At 45.6% G+C, this 18712-nt stretch overlaps 3 protein-coding genes across 3 annotated transcripts in view; 1 reads left to right on the top strand and 2 right to left on the bottom strand.

Moving 5' to 3' along the window:
• LOC103395782 (bromodomain-containing protein 8-like) overlaps positions 1-2813 on the top strand; it is a 7990-nt gene extending 5177 nt beyond the window's left edge. The window contains exons 16-20 of the mRNA XM_008333574.3: positions 40-144; positions 225-293; positions 396-678; positions 1213-1257; positions 1375-2813. Coding sequence (XP_008331796.1) covers positions 40-144; positions 225-293; positions 396-678; positions 1213-1257; positions 1375-1434 — 562 coding nt within the window. The 3' untranslated portion in view covers positions 1435-2813. The remainder of the gene's footprint in view (positions 1-39; positions 145-224; positions 294-395; positions 679-1212; positions 1258-1374) is intronic.
• A 504-nt stretch (positions 2814-3317) lies between these two features.
• On the bottom strand, positions 3318-8282 carry dnajc18 (DnaJ (Hsp40) homolog, subfamily C, member 18). Its single transcript, XM_008333514.3, has 8 exons — positions 7745-8282; positions 6962-7121; positions 6665-6810; positions 6380-6586; positions 5987-6105; positions 5674-5783; positions 5108-5280; positions 3318-4869 (listed from the first exon to the last, which is right to left on the bottom strand). Exons 1-8 carry the CDS (start codon positions 7878-7880, stop codon positions 4745-4747), a joined length of 1176 nt encoding a protein of 391 aa, XP_008331736.1. The 5' UTR covers positions 7881-8282; the 3' UTR covers positions 3318-4744.
• Positions 8283-10104: 1822 nt separating this feature from the next.
• LOC103395725 (serine/threonine-protein phosphatase 2B catalytic subunit alpha isoform-like) overlaps positions 10105-18712 on the bottom strand; it is a 14734-nt gene continuing 6126 nt past the window's right edge. The window contains exons 3-14 of the mRNA XM_008333515.3: positions 18409-18533; positions 18203-18314; positions 17952-18097; positions 17441-17580; positions 15054-15131; positions 14855-14949; positions 13682-13807; positions 13515-13592; positions 13094-13178; positions 12907-13004; positions 12377-12427; positions 10105-12103 (exon numbers count right to left, since the gene is read on the bottom strand). Of these exons, the coding sequence (XP_008331737.2) occupies positions 11925-12103; positions 12377-12427; positions 12907-13004; positions 13094-13178; positions 13515-13592; positions 13682-13807; positions 14855-14949; positions 15054-15131; positions 17441-17580; positions 17952-18097; positions 18203-18314; positions 18409-18533 (1313 nt within the window). The 3' untranslated portion in view covers positions 10105-11924. The remainder of the gene's footprint in view (positions 12104-12376; positions 12428-12906; positions 13005-13093; positions 13179-13514; positions 13593-13681; positions 13808-14854; positions 14950-15053; positions 15132-17440; positions 17581-17951; positions 18098-18202; positions 18315-18408; positions 18534-18712) is intronic.

An 18712-nucleotide genomic window follows, 5' to 3' on the forward strand; every position in this document is an offset into this window, starting at 1 on the left:
CAGGGAGGACACCAACGTCTTCTTCTTCCTGTCTCTTCTACCGTGTCGTAGTTCTATGTGCAGCGAGGACCTGGAGGCGCAGCAGGCTCACAAGATCTGGAAAAAGTCCATCATGTTAGTGTGGCGTGCCGCAGCCAATCACAGGTCAGGGTGTGTGATTCATTCACTCCACCTCTCTCGTTATCGTCTTTATTAACCGTGCGTCTTGTGCCCCCCTGTGGCAGGTATGCAAACGTCTTCCTGCAGCCAGTGACGGATGAAATCGCCCCGGGGTATCACAGCATCGTCCACAGGTCAACAGTCGGCTTCAGTTAGACAGCATTTACAGAAGGTCGTCTCCTGCAGCTGATTGGTTCTCACTCTCACCCCCCCTCCTCCCCCTCACCCCCCCGCAGGCCCATGGACCTGGCCACCATCAAGAAGAACATCGAGAGCGGTTTCCTGCGGACCACGGCGGAGTTCCAGAGGGACATCATGCTGATGTTCCAGAACGCCGTCATGTACAACAGTCTGGACCACGACGTCTACCACATGGCCGTGGAGATGCAGCGCGACGTCCTGGAGCAGATCCAGCAGTTTCTGGCCACGCAGCTCATCATGGAGACCGCCGAGTCCGGCATCAGCGCCAAGAGCCTGAGGGGCCGCGACAGCACGCGCAAACAGGAGTCCACTGACAAGGTGCTGGACCAGAAGGAAGTTCTGCTTCACAGAAATCTGAACTCCATCACGGTGCCTTTGGCGCCCCCTGTCATCCACTGTTGAAATTCATATTTTTAAGGAACTGAAGCATCCCCCTGTCCAGCAGGTGGCCTCCTGGGTAGCTGCCCATATGGCCCACGCCAAAAGCCCACTCCATACAGTACAGATACTGTGCAGTTTAGTGAATATTTGAAGTATTCAGAAAAAAACTAAAAACAAATACTTTCTTACACGTCAGGTTCTGATACTGCAGTGTTTATGTGTTGGCAAAGAACTAGAAGGTGTGGACCAGACTTGGTCTGCTGATGGCCACACCTGTCAAGTACCACTAGGGGGCACTGCAAACTAAAGGAAACTCCTTCCTGACAGTTCGTTGACCACAAACTTCTAACTCCAGCATTAAGTTCTTCTCTGACCTTTAACCTTTCAGTCTTTCCCACTGCTGCGCCCCCTGTGTTCACCTGTGTGTCGTTGCATCATCTGACTTTACCCTGTGTGGTTTCTCTCCCCCAGGACTCCGTCTCCATGTCCTCCCCTGCCTTCCTACTCTCTCTCTTTGTAAGTACTTCAAACTGAAACAAATACTTTGTTCCTGTGTTTTTTTAAAAATAAGAATCAGAAAAAAAAACTGCAGTTTCTGTGCAGTAACTAATGCCTTTCACCATTTGACCGTAGGACGGAGGCACCAGGGGGCGCCGTTGTGCCATAGAAGCTGACCTGAAGATGAAGAAATGATGGTGGAGTCTTTGGCAAAATAAAATAAAGTGTCCCAGAGCTGCAGGAGGAAAGACGTGGGCTGTGGACCCTGAGTGGCCCACATCCTAACTCTACTTCAGGACAACAGACGTGGGCTGTGGACCCTGAGTGGCCCACATCCTAACTCTACTTCAGGACAACAGATGTGGGCTGTGGACCCTGAGTGGCCCACATCACCTAACTACTTCCTGTGCCACATAACCTTTATTTGCACTCCAGATTATTTAGCTGGAGGGTGGAGGTGGAGGAGGTGGAGGAGGAATTGGGACATGGATTATTGTGTCAGTGTGTAATCCCAGATTAGAGCGGGGACATTCAAGGAGACCAGAAGGTCAAAGGTCGGATGTTCTGCCCTGAACTTCATCAGGTCACACAGTCGGATGAGGAGGAAGTTACTTCCAGGTTCTGGAATGCTGGAATTCAGTCTGTGGTTTGGTTCGATCACATGAATTGGGGAGAAAAAAATCAATAACTGATGGATCAATATTTGAACTTCTCACTCTCCACCTTCTTGTTTTTGATCTGACTGCTCGTCCTGATAAATTTACCGCTTCAAAAGTGATTATAAAAAACTAGCTAACTAGCTAACAGCCTATCATTGTTAGCAGAAACAGGCAGCTCTGGCCACTGGTCTGAACCAGAGGTGGTGATGAAAACTCACGGAGGCCGGTCTGTGGGTCTGTGGGTCTGTAGGTCTGTGGGTCTGTGGGTCTGTGGGTCTGTGGGTCTGGACTCCAGGACAGTTCTGTAGTTAGTCCCAGTCCAACCCTGGACGGTCCAGAGTTGCATGGTGAAAACCTTAACATTTCATGTCATGTTTTTAAAAATGTATTTTTTCTATTTTAAGATGGACTTCTTCTGTCTGTCCTACAGTTCCTGTGAATCGGTGAATCGGTACCTCGGTGAATCGGTACCTCGGTGAATCGGTACCTCGGTGAATCGTCCTGTTTACAGTTGTCAGTGAGAGTAGAAACTGTTCAGACTGTGACACGGATGAAACCAGTCAGGCTGTTGTACATGAAGTGCCCCCAACCGGCTGTGGTCAACTTGAACTTCCAAGTATTTCCTGTGTGCCAATGCTAACAGCGTTAGCAGAACCGTTAGCATCCTAATCCAGCGGTTTAACCGATCTTCTCAGTGTTTGTTTGGTTTTCTGGAAAAAAAAAGTGAACGTTTGATGAAAAAAAGTTAGATTTATGTTCTGGTGATTTTCAGAACATTTTAAACTTAATGGAAACAGACCTGTTGCCAGGAAACTCACCTGACACTGCCGGCACCTGGGAGGAAGGACCCAGGCTTTCAGTGTTTCCTCCCCGCCAAATTAAAAGTCTAAAGAGAAACATGCAAAAAAATAAAAATAAAAACAAAACCAATGACTGCAGCAAACATTAAAAAGAAGTACAGATTTTTTTAAAAAGTTTACTGTCACTCCGTCGTCGTCACCTCCTCCTCCTCAGGTCACCTGTGCTGATGAAGCTGCTCCTCCTCCTCCTCCTCTTCACCTGTTTCTCCACAGCTGTAGGCTTTTATGGGTTTTAAAAATCAAATTAAAAACAAGTCTTGAATTCAGTGAAAATGAAGCCACGGAAACACTGAAAGTCTGTTTGTATGAATTCAGTGAAAATGAGTGAGTCGTTAAGACGAGTCGCTGCAGCCACGGAAACACTGAAAGTCTGTTTGTCTTTTAACCAGAGAATCGTGAACCAGTCCAGGACCAAACCCTGGTTTCTTTTTAGAACGTTTTTTTTTCTTCCTGGCAGCAGGTTTGTCTGAACATCTGAGTTTGTGATTTGCTCTGAAAACTTCAGACTCGTCTCAGGATGGAGTCTCGTCGTAGAATCTTCCAGTTTGGTTCAGTCTGATGTTTTGTTTTGTTTTTTTAAAAACTAAACCAGAACCACTACATTTATTTCTCTGCTTGTAGAACAACGACCACGATGTCAATATTTCTGTTTTCATTGAACGTCTCGAATGAAAAAATACGACGGGACTCTGAGTGTCTTCGTTCTGTTTAATGTGAGATTAATGTGAGGTGTGTGTGTGTGTGTACTTCAGTGAAAGGGTTAAATCATGCAGTGCCACTGAGTCTTCATCACGTGACTGAACAGGTGAGACGTGAAGGAACTCTAACAAAATCAAGCCTCAGCCTCAAAATAACCTGAAAAACTGTCGTTGGCGCAACAGTGTATTTGGAGACCTCTGGTGGAGAAGACAGGAACTAAAAAGACATGAGAGAACCTAAAATTATTGTTTTGGTTGTTTTTTTTTTTTCAACAGTGTGACAGCCGGAGTATTGACTGAAGAACTCTGACGTCATCAGCATCATCATCGTGACACGTTGTCAAAAAGTCAAATTTCCTCTTTTATTTGCTTTTTGATGTTTTTTTTGTTTTTGTTTTTTAATTCTACTTAAACGCATATGAAGTTGCACCACAACCAGCAGAGAAAACACCAGATTATGTGGGAACTAAACAAAAGCCACACGTCTGCTGTTAGGGTTGCAGGTACGACTCCTAAAAACGGCAGAAACAATTTACAACATGAGAAAAAAAAAACCCTCTCAGTGTTTGAACAGTGGAACTTTACCAGCAGCAGGTGAACAGTCTCCACCTTTGGCAAACAGTTCTGAGCTCTGAAGAAACTGTAAAGTGTCAAAGAAGAGTTCTTAATACTGTGGAGAATTCTAAAAGAAAACAAACAAACAAACAAACAAACAGGTTTTGAAGCAGAAGCTGCTGTAGATGAAGGTGTGACTCAGCTCTACACACACACACACACTCAAATATGACCTTTGACCTTCTTCACTGGTCTAGGACTTCAAATACTTGCAAAAGTTTTAGGCAGACGGACCGGGTCACCAACGCCACTCACCTGCCTAAAACTTTTGCCCCAGTCGTCCGTCCGTCTCTTCAGTCACGGTTTTCACTCCACAGCTCCGCCCACACTCACGTTCACGTTCACGTTCACTCAATGAGCCGCTGAACAAATTAAGAGTTTGTTTTTTTTAAGTTAAGAAAATACACAGAACCGCAACAGAACCTGGAACCAAGAGCAGGAGTGTTTGTGGAGAAGTTCTGACCCTGGTTCTACCGTCGTGGCTGTGAGAAAGTTCCTTTTTTCCTCCTGCTACCGTCAGAACCGACCCCGGTCTCTACTCGGTACCGTCTCACAGCAGAGAAGGCACGTGGTCTCCACTGAGTCGACTGAAAAATGATTCCTTCAAAAAAAAAAAAACAACGTGTCCAGATCAGTCCCGCGTACACACTGGGCCGGTACTGCAGTACCGCTCTCAGACACCTCTCTGACGGCCCACCAGTCGGTGCAGTTTCTCACAGTGGACCAGATTCATGGACTCCGCCTTCTGCTTTAGTCGTTCGTCTCGGTACAGCTGACCCAGGTTGGCCAGGTCGGATTCTGGAGAGAGGAAAGAAAAAAAAAAATACTGTCAGTACACGCAGGAGTACACGAGTACTGCCCCTGTCTGTGGCTCAGAAGGTGCCACAGATGGTGCCACCTCCCCATGGTTGGGAAACCTGCTCTGGCTGATAAAGTCCAGCGGCCTGGTGCCTGAGCGGCCCAGTCCACGGCCCATAACCCAACCATCATCTGGAACAAACCCGTGGCTCTCAGTCCTGATGGAGGTCTGACTCACTCTGCTGCTTCTCCTTCCAGCAGCTGCTCTGCAGGTGCTCCACGTAGTCGCTCTCGATGGTTTTCTCCAGTTCGTCCAGCGCAGCTCCTCGGTACTCCTTCTCAAAACCTTTGTCCACGTAGTACGGTACTCCCATGTGCTGCGTCTCCCTGGACACCACCAGGCCCATGGACCTGAGGACCCAACCAGAGAACATGGTGATCTGGACCAGGTCAAACAGCTGGAGAACTACGAAGGTCAAAGGTCACAGGTCAAAGGGTTCTGGTTAGTTTTCTGATTTCAATAAAGTCCAAACACAGAAAAGCTGAATATTTGAACGCCGCTGCAGACGAAGTGAAGGTTGTTCACAGGTTACCATGGTAACTGGGGAAATATCACGATCTCTCTTTTCCTGATCTTGTATCAATCTCCTCAGTCATCAGAAAAAAAAACGTAACACATCGTTGTGCCTAAATGTAAATCGCAATATATATCGTATCGTTGTCCCCGTATCGTGACACGTATCGTAGCCCCAGATTCTGGCCAATATACACTCCTAGTTGTTACGCAGATGCTTCCACACTCACGGTTTGTAGAACAGACTGTAGGGCGGCGTGGTGGCCATCATCTGGGTGAACACTGAGATCAGGATCAGGACCAGGACCGGCAGGAGCTGCAGCAGAGCCGTGAAGGTGTTCTGTGGGACGGAGAAGAACCGGGTCAGAACGGGGGGGCGGGGTTAGCTGTCTGGTCCAATCAGTAGAAGCTGTCAATGTTTGAAACTAAGAGACGTTTGATCTGATTTGAAAAATGCTTAATTTATAATCTGAACAAAGGTCAAAGGTCACACAGCTCAATAATGATTTAATCTGGTCCGTCTGAGGACTTTCTGACTCTGACCTGACTCGGGTTCTCCTCCGCCGCCGCCGCCTCCTCACGTCTCTCATAAGCGCGACGCCGTCGGGGCTGGTAGAACTGAGAGTAGGCGGCGCCCTGGTTGGTGTACACGTGGATGTTTCCTGCAAACGGAGGCGGAGCCACAGTTTTATCAACGCTACTGTCAGTGTGAAAAAAAAAGACGTTTTCACTGTGAATCAAAATCAATTCCTGTAAAATTTGATCCAAATATTGATATCAATATATTCCACAGATGATATTTTGGTTACTGCAGTTATATCATATAGAAGCTCAAAAATGACAGACAGAAATATTACACCAAGTAAACTAGAGTACTGGAGCAGTAATACTGCAGTAGTTGACATATTGACCAAGTACTGCAGGCCTCAGTCCGACCTGTGGGGAATCTGCCGCCAAAGAAAATATTGAAGAGCTCCTCGGGCGAGATGTCGGCCTCGAAGTCTCGGTGGAAGCTCCTGTAGTGACCTGCTCGTCTGTGATTGGCCGACTGCGGTGCGGCCGCAGCTGCGGCCTGGTCTCCGTACTGATCGTACTGCTGCCTCTTCTCGGGGTTACTCAGCACGGCGTAGGCGTTCCCTATGGCTGTGACGGAGGAGGAAACGGGGTTGATGGAGAAAAGAAAAGAAAACGCAACTCTTCTGACCTCGGATTCAAACTCACCTTTAAAAGCGTCCGTGGCTCCCGGAGCAAAGTTCTTGTCAGGATGGAACTTGAGCGCCAACTTCCTGTACGCCTTCTTCAAATCCTCGTCACTGCTGTTTTTGGGAACGCCCAGGATTTCATAGAAGTCCTTACAATTCTTTATCCTGGAACGACAAATCAACAGCAGGGGGCAGAACTGGGTCAGAGTCTGGAACCTGAAACTAGTGTCTTCACACTGGGCCTGACTGTGTATGAGTGTGTGAAGCTCCAGTGGCGACATCACAGCTGACATCACAGCTGACGGGTATCAGTCACCTGAGAACACCCTGCCGCTGCTCCTCCGTGAAGCTCTTCTTCTCGTCGCCGCTGGCGTCACCGTTCCTGACGTCCTCGTCTCTCCAGCCTGAAGGCGGGGGCACGTGGTTGGCCTCGGCCGCAGCGGTGTCCTCGTTCTGTAGTATGGCATCGATCAGCACTGAGGACGAGATAATCTGAGGTCAGAGTTTTCCAGGTGAACCTCAGTGAACAGGCTCCCCCTGGTGGACAGGTATTAGCCTCATATACGGTGGTCTGTGATGCCGTCCTGATGGGGAGGGCGATGTTATTCCAATTAGATAAAAAAAATATACAACAGGCAGCAATGGGGCAATAGGGGGCGCCAAACCACTAGTTCGCCTAGGGCATCAATATAGCTGGAGCCCAGGGTCCACTGATTCCTGGTTTAATAACATACACCGGTTATAAAAATAATTTTCATACATTTAACTGTATTGGGTTCGTGTTTGTTCTGCAAGATGAAAGACATGTTTTACACAGCGCCTCCTGTCGTGCAATCAACAGAATTGCCAGTCTAATGTTGCTAAATCTCTGCTGTCACCGACTACAACACATGACGCGTTGCGAAACACAAAAATACAAAAGTGTCATAAACGCTTCATAGACCAGTGTGACGGACCGGATATGAAAACACACAAATATACACGATATATGACGATACGACAAAATCGACACTGTGAAGCTGCGGTGCCATGTGTGAGGATCGGGAGATAATATAGACAAAATGTTGGCTTGACAGCAGCCACAAGCGGCTAATTTTACCTCTGGCCCTGGTGCTGGGGTAAATATTCTGGGCTTCGTAGAGCAGCTGCAGTGCCCGGTCTGTCCGCCCGGACCGTAAACACAGCTTCGCCTTCTCTATCAGCCGGTCCGCTTCCTCTTTGTCCAAGCTCTTCATTTTAATGTGAGGTTATTCCACAGAAAACCGTGTTTTTGTCTCCGTTATATCATATGTCGTGTGAGTCCCCCCTCCACACACACACACACACAGACACGCACGGATTAGCTTTGGTTCCAGTTACAGCTGCGTAACGTTAGCCTGCTCCAAACCTGCACCCGCTCTTCACTGCCCTTCGTGCTGACGACGGTAAAAGCCGCAGAGTTGAACGTTGTCAGGCCGTCGGCGGACGAGCAGCGGGGGCATCTTCACCGCCTGAAAAACCGTGAACGCTCTCTTCTGGAGTTTCACTGTTATTTTTGCTTCATTTTTATTTAAATGGTCCACGGCTGAATCACACAGAGCAACGAGAGAAGTGACAGCCAGGGGGGCGGGACAAGGCGAGGGACGTCACATCCGGGGTTGGAGAGGAACAGGAAACGAGCTGCTTGGTTAGCTAGCAAGAAGGTAGAAAGTGTTAGCAAGACTTTCCCAGCAAAATAAACACATAAAGTCACATAAATGTGTTGAATCAACAGAAATAAACCGCTGTGTGTTTGCGTTTTTCCTTGTTTTAAAAGAGCGAGTACATTTCTGGGCAAACATTTACCACTAAATTCTGATCTATCGAGATCCAGTAGATGGCAGTAACGTTACTTACAATGTTACAATGTCACTTCTATTAAAAAAGAAAAGATGAGTGCAGTAGTCAGCGGGGTAAGCCTAGCCTAGCTGGACACTTGCCTCCATAAAAAAAACTAAATTTATAAATAATAAATATAATTTTAAGAGCTTCCGAAGCAAAGTTTAACTTTTGTATTCGCATTTTTATATACAGTTGTGCCCAACACGGCCATTTTGTTTCTTCAACTTTGGACTGGACTTCAGATATATTTAGGATTAAGTAGTGAAGCAAAAAAAGAGAAAAAAAGTTAATTAGACACATTTTTGTTCATGCATATTTTATTTCAAGAGTAAAAAAATGTGATTTGTCCCATAGCGCATGCTTACAATGTGTGTATCGTCCAGTAAGTCAAATGCCAAAAACATATGCATATTTCATAGAGCATAAAAATGTTGCAAGATAAAATCCATTAATATTAGATTGTTGAAATATGCATTAGACCATAGAAGAACCAGAAACCGAGGAAGGAAAGTAAAATACCATCATCTAAGTTGTAACAATAATTATAATAATATCAGCAGTAAATATAACCAGAGTACAATGATTCCTGTGACACGTAAGTGTGACACAAAATTTCAATTAGTGCCAGACTCACATTTACATCTGAAAACCATGCTATCATGCTTTGGCAGCCTGAAAGTTGCTTTTCACTGAGATTATATTCATTCCCACTATAGAACATTGTCTGTACATCAGTACAACAGAAAATAAAAATAAACACAAGGCTTCACATCTCTCCATGTAACGCAATATATAAAATCATAAGCAGCAGTAACAAATGAAGAGTGAAAAAAAAGTGGAGCGAACGACCAAAGGAAGGCTATTTAACGAATAAAACCAGCAAAAAAAATTAAATAAAAATAAATAAAAAATAAAAATTCAAGTTTACTATTTAAAACACAACTATCACAATTAATCTCACAGAACAATTACTTAATTACTGAACTTAACTGCATGCATGGATGCGTTCAGTCCTGTAGATGCTGAGTTAAAAACTGTTCGTCCTGTAACCGACAGACGTCAGCAGAAGGTAGAAAATATATTCACGTAGGAAAGGAAATTCTAGAAATTTATGTGAAACAACACATCTTTAACTTTTGGGGCTCTCAGTCGCAGACCGAAGTCACCTCCAGTCACCGTTCTCTCACTGGTCTCACAGACAGAGGGCGTCTGAGGGATCGAAGTGATGTCACCAAATTATCACAACAACCACACAGCGTTGTGTTTCTACAGCGATGGTCAGAATGACACATCCATTCAGTGCAAATTCACCTGTTTAGATACTTAGTTACATTCAGAGTATGCAGGAAAACTGTGTGAGGACACATTCAGAGTATGCAGGAAAACTGTGTACTGTGTCTAGTTATTCTCTTAAAAAAACACTTTAGTAATTTTAAAAAATCACCACCAGAAGTGTATGGTGTAAAAAAAAACACTTTAGTAATTTAAAAAAATCACCACCAGAAGTGTATGGTGGTGACTCCCTACGTCCATATTTTCCTTTTTCTAAGTGGTTTCTCAAAAATAAATAAATAAATAAATAAATTTTGTTTTTACCCAAAATTTGGCAGAATCAGAAAAAAATTTTTGGTCAGGACAGGTTTTATATTTTTTCATAGAAATCTTTTTCCTGTGAAGCCAATATATTGTAGCGAGGACATAAATAGAGGCAGAACATTTTCATCTTCATCTTCGTCTAACGTCAACATTCAGGGACATTCTGTACAGCTGGGGCGTCCTGCTCCACCTCCTCATCAGTTTAGGGTCCATGGCCTAAAAAAAAGCCCCCCCACTGCACACCAGCATTTAAGCTACATTCATAGCACCCCCTGCAGGGGAAGGAAAGGAAGTGTACACAAAGTTCCTGCATACCTGACCTTTAATTGATGTCTGGATGTTTGAGTCACAGTGTTGTGGCACTCTTCAGTGATTGGAAAACATTTCTCTGATTAACGTGTACTTTTCATAGAAAAAGTACTTTAAAGTTAACTGTTTAAAAAAATGTGTGGTATTTCACGACTGGCAGCAGTAAAAATCAGTTCCGGATTAATTTAAACCTGTGTTTTACACAAACATCAAAATACTATTGAGCTGCAAAAAAAAAAAAAAAAAAAGCAAACACAAATTTGTAGAATTTCCTTCTCATTGTACTGCGTACTAAAGTACTCTGTGTAGCCGTGTATCATCAAAAACTCAAACCTCCTTCTCCAGAAGGAATCAGGTAGTTAGTGGCAGCAGACGACGTCCCAGAGTTCAGTCACTTCTTCTCCTTCACCCTCTGGTCCTGTAGATGGCGCTGACGCTGTTTTGTAGGCGGTTAAAACACAGAAGTGAAAAACAAAAAAAACAAAAAATCCAAACAATCAGCGTCCACAGCGTCCTTCAGTTGGAGGAGAGTTCCAGCAGGTGGACGGGTCAGTGTCTGTACAGTCGTGAGGTAAAGTTCCACTGAAGGACACGATGATCTGACTGTGACCGGGTTAGACCAGGAGCCGAGGCCCAGACCAGGAGCTGAGGTCCAGACCAGGAGCTGAGCATCATCATCAAACACGTCACAGATGATGTGAAGGAATTCAACCGTGAGCACGATGTCCCACTTCTCCAGTTCTGCTCCTGGACTTTCCCTCCTGTCTCTCCTCATCCCCTCCAAGATTGTCTCTGCGAGGAGATGACTGACGAGAAGGAGGTGAAGAAAGGAGGAGAACTGGAAAACAGTGACACCTACCCTCAGGGTGGTGTGACTGCAGTGGTTCTGTTGGTTTGGACTGAGCTGTAAACACACACACACACACACACACATACATGTTGATGGCCCCTTTGAACCCCAGGGAACCGAACCACAGAAGTGAAAGTGTTGCGGAGCAGACGCTGTGACTCGGTAATACTAGTGGAACATGTAATACCACGGTCGTCCTCCAGGAGTGAAACTGTGAGTGAGTTCCTTCATAAACACTATAGAAAACAGTGGTTAGAACCGATTGGTTACTGCAGCTGTGTCCTGTGTCAGGCCCTGAAATGAAGAAGCCGCCGTTGGTCAGTGCTCGGAACCGATCGGCCTCCGACTATAAAGTCTGTGATTCAAACGACGGAGGGAACTGCAGGCAGGGGGGGAGGTTCAAGTCTCAGGGTGGGAGTCCTTCTGCTGTGGCCCCTCCCCCTCCAGGACCACCACAGTGACACCCACTGTTCAACCTCTGTAATGAAACAAGTGACTTTTTTTTATTTATTTTTTTACCCTATTTTTTGAGATCCGGCTGCAGGTTCTGTGTTCTGTCTGTGAGTCTGTGTTGGTCTCTAAACTCCCAGGCTCTGAATTCCAGATTTGGCAAAGTCTTGCTGCGCGGTGGTGCAGCGGCACGACCCCCGGCTCAGGCAGCACATCACTGGATGTTACTGTTGTCGTCGGTGCCGTTCGCCTCCGACATGTTCATCTTTCCCATGGACAGACCCACGTGGTTGACGCCGTCCCTGCGAGGTGGCATGCGCTCGTTGATGCGGTCCAGACCTTTGGCCTCCTCGAAGCTGGAGATCTTGTGCTGGGCCGAGAACCCGCGGATGGCTGCGGGACGCACAACAAACAAACAATCATAAACATGTTTATGGCAGGAGTAAACACACACAATCTAAGGGTGTGTGTGTGTGTGTGTGTGTGATGTACGATACGATATATTTCAATATATTGTGATACTTTAGATATGACGATATATTGAGTTTTTTTTAAACAATTTAATTGTATGAAAACTTCATGCTGTTTCACGTTGAACTATTATCAACGATAGTGTGAATAGTGTGAATCAGGTGATTGACGGAGGAGGAGGAGGGGGAGTTTTACCTTCTCTGTCCTCGTCGGGTGTCTCGATGGCTTCAATGGCTTCAATGGTGGCTGAGGGGGGAGGAGCAGAGGGGGGAGGAGCAGAGGAGGGAGGGGGAGTTAGGGTTATTCCTGAACAAGTCATGTAAATTAACACTGCTGCCCCAGCATGAGGGGCAGTTAAAGTGATGTGGAGGTAGAGTCTGAGGACAGACATGCATCAGTGTCAGTACTGCACCACCAGAGGGCGACAAAGATGTCATTAGTCTGTCGGTTTTCAAACTAAGGTGTTCACACCACTGCGTGTCGCTTAGGCACCCCCTAGTGGTGTGCCGAGGAATCAGTTATTACTTAGTACTACTTTATTATGCTACATATTACTACATAGTACAACAAGACATTAGTACAGGTCGTAGACACTGTGGAACATTCTGATTGGCCGGTTTAGATAAGAAGACCAATGAGTACACACCTGTACTCAGTAACCATGGTTACACCCATATCAACAGACAGTTGTGGTCAGTGTTGGACTGGTCCAGACTCTAACTCACCGCTCTGCAGCGTCTGTCTGCCCCCAGAGAGAACCCCGCTGGGCAGCATGCCAGTGGGGGTCAGGCCCTTCAGCGTCAACACGTTCTCACTCTCCTCTCTGCAGGAAATAACAGAAGAAGAACCGGGGATGAAGAACAGAGTACTTCTGAAGTACACAGAGGTACTGGTGGTGGACACGGAGGTCACCTGAGGACTGAGAACATCTTGGCCATCTTCCCGATCGCTCGGATCTTGTTCTTGATCACTTCCTTACGAGCTGCAGCTGCGTTAGCTGTGAACGAATACCACGTGTACACGGTGAGTATTTGTACTGCAGGTATTTAAATATTTTCTTTAAATACATTCTGTTTTTCTTTGTCTGTTCACAAATACACACTACTATTACTAAATACATAAAGTACTGCATACTAAAATACTCTAACTGATTTGAACTTTTCCAGCCTGTGTGTTTTTATGTTTATTTTGTTATTTATACATTTTAAATATTTTTAATGTCATGATTTTGGAGATTCATTTCAGGCCTGGTTTTCACAGGACAGAGGTCAAATGTCAACTTTTCTTCTTTACGGCGACTTTAATTCCTCGTGTGTTCTTTTCGACTCCTCACCGTCAAAGATCTCGTCTTCGTCGTTCATCAGCTCGTCGTCGGAGCAGATGCTCAGCACGTTGACCAGCATCTCTGTGACTGTGTGGGGCAGAAACACAGGATGACGGACGGTTCTGGAGGCGGGACCAAGGCTGAAGGACCTGAATGGTTCTGGAAACTTCTCCTACCTTTTTCCCCGACAAAGGGCAGAGACCAGGTGAAGACGTCCATGAAGTTTGGCAGCCAGTACGGATGTGGGGAGCAGTTGAACTGCCTGATGTTCATCACGTTGTTTTCATACTTCAGGACAGCAGCTGATGGAGACACAGAGGATGAACTTGAATTTTAGGTTGAACCAGTTTCAGTAACTGAACACCAACAGCAGGAAACACCTGAGTTAGCAATTAGTTAATGCCAGTATTAAAATGCTGAGTCATTCTTACACAAAACACACAAGGCCCTTGGCTGTTACACCAGTGACCCCTTGTGGTGGAGGTGATATCCTACCCAGAGTCTAGGACGACAAATTAATCACCCTTCAGCCGGGTGATATCCTACCCAGAGTCAAGGACGACAAATTAATCACCCTTCAGCCATCAGATTTGACGACCTTAATTGGAGGTCAGCAATTGGCTGAGCTGCTGAACTGATGAGGCACTGTTTCTACTGCCCCAGAAGAGGGCAGAAGTGAGATGAACCCAAATCTAATATTCACCAAAATATGATGATTTACATTTTATATATGACACGCTGTGACCCATACCCAAAATAAATCATTATTGTTTATTTTTAAAAATGTTTATTAAAAAAAAATTTAAATACCGGGGGCCATGCCGTAGCGCCCTCAGTAGGCCAGCCACTGCCAGTGCAGGCTTTCAGAGTGTTTGACAGCACCGGACTACACATTATGTAGCCCCTCACTTTGAGAACCATTGCATGAAAATGATACTTAAAATTTAAAATTTCTGTTTTTAGAAAAAATGTGTCTTTAAACCACTAGGTGGTGTAAGAACTGCTGACAGCCTCAGTTCCAGGGGGATGTACTGTAGATAGTCAGTGATGCAGACAGTCCCACCCACACTCCCTGTTCTTACAGCCCATGGCAACCAAGACACAGGTCTGAGAAGACAAACACAGCGCGGCTCCCTGATGCATTCCTCCGCCTGCTAACGAGCGTAACCACCTTACATAAGTCCGATGCTGCCGCTGACGCCGCTGGGCCTGAGGACGTGTTGTCGTCAGCAGCGGCTTTTAAAAACATCGGTTAAAAAAAAGTTTTTAATTTGAATTCAAATCCTCGGTTAAAAAAAATGTTTTTAATTTGAATTTAAATTCAAATCCCAGCGAGTCAAAGTTCTGACCTTTGTTGTTGTAAACGTCCAGGTAGTTTGGTGCTGAGAAGATGGTGATGAGGGAGGGAAACCCCGTGGTCTGACTCTTCCTGTACATCCGGTAACTTCAGACAGAAGCAACAGAGAGAAGAGACGTTGTTGTTAAAGTTGTTGTTAGAAACAGTAGCAGTGTCTGTGGTGAAGGAGTGTGTGACGCTGCGTGTCCTACCCAGCATCCTGTGCTTCATGAGCTCGAATGATTGACAGTAGATTATTGCTCTGTAGGAACTCACACACAGCTGGATAACTGCAAGAGACGCAATTAAAAAAAAATAATTATCACAGGTTCATATCATTCTCTTTAAAAGAAATCCTCGCTGAGGATGATGATGATGATGATGAAGCAGCGGTGTGAAAAAACAAACCTGACCAGATCGCTGTACATTTTATATTAAATAATGTTTTAATGTTTTCATCGACAGCTTCACTGAACTTTCCCTGTTCTTTTAGAACAAGTCTTCCCTCCCCAGCAACAGCCCTCACCCTCAGCAACAGCCCTCACCCTCAGGAACTTTCCCTGTTCTTTTAGAACAAGTCGTCCCTCCCCAGCGACAGCCCTCACCCCCAGAAACAGCCCTCACCCTCAGAAACAGCCCTCCCCCTCAGCAACAGCCCTCACCCCTGTCCTCCCTCCCTCCCTCCCTCCGTCCCAGCCATCAAACTTTCACAAGTCTTTAAAATATTTAGGTACAGTAGAAAAAAAACCCCAGTCAGAGACCTGCTGGAACTGGGCCACAACATCATCACACCCCTAACAACCGTTACTCCCCCTACAGCCCACATGGAGAATTACACAAACACAAATCTGCAATTATTCAGGATTTTCTCTCTGTATAAAACACATCATCTATAAAATAATAATAATAATAATTATTATTATTATTATTATTATCAGAGGAAACACTGGAACAGCTTCATGTTCCGTCTTTGTCTGTGGTGAAGAACATGGAGTTATGTGTCTGGGTGAGGGGGGAGAGAGGGGGGGGGGGACAGTGAGTCACAGGGAGTCAGACAGANTCTCAGGGAGTCAGACAGAGTGAGATGGAGGTGAAGTGTCTCAGCTGCCAGTGTGAAACCGACTTCCTCTTCTCTCTGGGAATCACAACAACGTCTCCATAACAACCAGTTCAACCAGTGCAGAGCTGGTACAGCGGTGTATTAGTGTGTACCGACTGTAGTACTTCAGTCAGTACACAGTGATACTGGTCTGATGTAGTGAATTATTGATCAGGCCTCAGTAAACACTGTGCCTTCATATAAATATTCAACAGACGTTCACATGTATAATACATATATCACTGAGGAGAACCCTTTCTCCCCAGGCTCCGTTCTGGAGCAGGTACCGATGGTCCGACACCAACGAACAAAACTGTGCAAAACTGCGACGTCTGCGTTCGATCTGGTTGTTGTCGTGGTGACGCTGGAGAAACGGTGACAGAGGAACGTCAGCGGAACTGTTTCATCTCAGCTGATCACTGTTGGATGTGAGGAGATCAGACTGAGACAGACCCCGGCCCGCTCCCCCCCGGCTCCTCCTGCACACACTCTTCCTGCTCGTCAGGGATAAATCTTCTCCACTTCTTTCTCCCTGTAATCTGAGCAGAGCTGCAGCTCCCACGCAGGAGTCTGTCGGCTCCGAGCCGTCATTAAGAAAAACTCTCACCACTGCCACCTAATCCCTCCTCCTCCACCTCCTCCTCCTCCTCCACCACTTCCTCCTCCTCCTACTTCCACAGCTCACTTCCATCTCACAACAATATTAGGTCAACGCTCCATCATCACCCCCCCTCGTCCCCCCCCCCTCGCTCTGTGGCAGAGCTTTAATAACTGCTCATAACAAGCTCATACCCAGGTTCTGTCTCTATTAGGTCTGATATTTTACTCCCCCCTCCTCCCCCTCCTCCCCCACTCTCTCCCTCTTCCCTTTTTTAACTTGACTCCTCGTTCACCCAGATAATCCTGCCTCTGCAGAAATCCCTTCTGTGATTCAACAGAACAGTTGACAACAGTGCCACACCATCTGACCCATCTGGGCCACAGTCCACAGTTAGATGTGGGCCGCGTCACACGTCGGTCAGTTCAATGTTCAAAAACACGTTGGTGTTTTTCCCACCATCACCAGTCAGATGTGAACCTTTTCTCTGTGGTTTCCACTCAGTTAAACATAAATGTTTGATTATTATGAATAATTTAAATCCACACTGTCTTCATGGATATTATGAATTCAGTTCTGGGAATTCTGGGTCGGAGACGGCGTTGAGTATCGGCACGAATCTGCAGATACGATATGTATCACGATACATCATCATAATCTGAGACTCTGTTCCATCTGAACATCAGTTCCTAACTCTGGAACAGAGGGATCTACATTTGGAATCACTAGAGAAGAAAGAAAAGAACAAGAACATGAACCAACACCAGGAATATTGGAGAAAATCAAGAACTGATCAATGACTGAGGAGATTGATACGGGATCAGGCTACACGCTGGTGCACGGCTAGGACGTGGCTAACGTTCTACGGTGGAGAACAACAACAACAACAACAACCACGTCACCTGTAGAAGTAGGAGCAGCCTCTGACTGAGTTGTGGCTGAAATATTCCTGGGTTTTCTCGTTACCAAAGTCCTCCAGAGGATCAGACCACAGCAGGTCGCACATGGGGCCGAAGGCGGGGGGCTCCTTGAATCGATCCAACTGAACATCAGAAAAGTTCAGTCAGAACTTCATGTTTTTTTGACTTTTCCTTTGAAAAAAAATCACTTTCTTTTTTTAAAGTTATTTTCTTTTGCTAAACATTTTATTTTTTTTCTCTGTAATTATTTTATAAATAATGATTTTTACTGTTTTTTTTTATACTTAAAAATACCTTTTTTTCTACATGTTTACTGACGACATCGTCACAAATATTTTACCTCTAACTTTGTGTATTCTGTACAAGTCGGTGTACTTCTTTTTATCCAAAGGTGGGATACAAATGTTTTGTACAGTATATAGACGAGTATTTCTGCTTAAATACCCCCCCACCATCACACCCCCCCCTGTTGGCCACAGGTCAGTCGCAGTACCTTTTTGATGTCATCTAAGGTGTGTATTTCAGGTGAGAGTCCACCGTGGACACACAGGAACTGCTGGTTCATGAGTGCAGCCAGAGGGAGGCAGTCAAACGCATCCATACACGAGTCGTACACCTGCTCCGAGTATTTGATTTTACCTGGGACAAAAGACAACGTCAAACACCACGTGAAACTACTATTCCACGTGCTGCAGACACGTGACATCATCACAGAGGCCAAGGTACTAACAGGGGAATACTCACATTCTTGTTTGAAGGTGAAGTATTCAGTCAAATGTCTACATTCATGATTTCCACGCAGTAGAAACAGAGTCTTTGGATAAAGGATCTTCAGAGACCAGAGGTACAAAACACACTGGAGGAAAAAACAACAACAACAACAACTCAGTGCACACACTAGTTAATGTTAGTTAAGTTAGGGTTAGTTAACTAAGGTCGGGTTAAGTCACCTCAATACTGAAGTAGCCGCGGTCGACGTAGTCCCCCAGGAACAGGTACCGCGTGGTTGCTGGTGATCCTCCAACTTCAAAGAGCTTCATCAGATCAAAGAACTGTCCGTGGATGTCTCCGCACACTGGAGACAACATCAGAGGACGGACACAGAGGACAGGAAGCAGCTGGGTCAATGTCCTGGTCTCTGTGTCCAGTACAGGTCTGAGATTTTATCAACAACCAATAATGTTGTTGGAAAGTTCACTGAAGAGAGAACGATTAAAAAAAAAAAACGCCCTGCCCAAACAATATAAGGACCGT

Source organism: Cynoglossus semilaevis, chromosome 19 (assembly GCF_000523025.1).
Source record: "Cynoglossus semilaevis isolate Cse_v1.0 chromosome 19, Cse_v1.0, whole genome shotgun sequence".
Lineage (NCBI taxonomy): Eukaryota > Metazoa > Chordata > Actinopteri > Pleuronectiformes > Cynoglossidae > Cynoglossus > Cynoglossus semilaevis.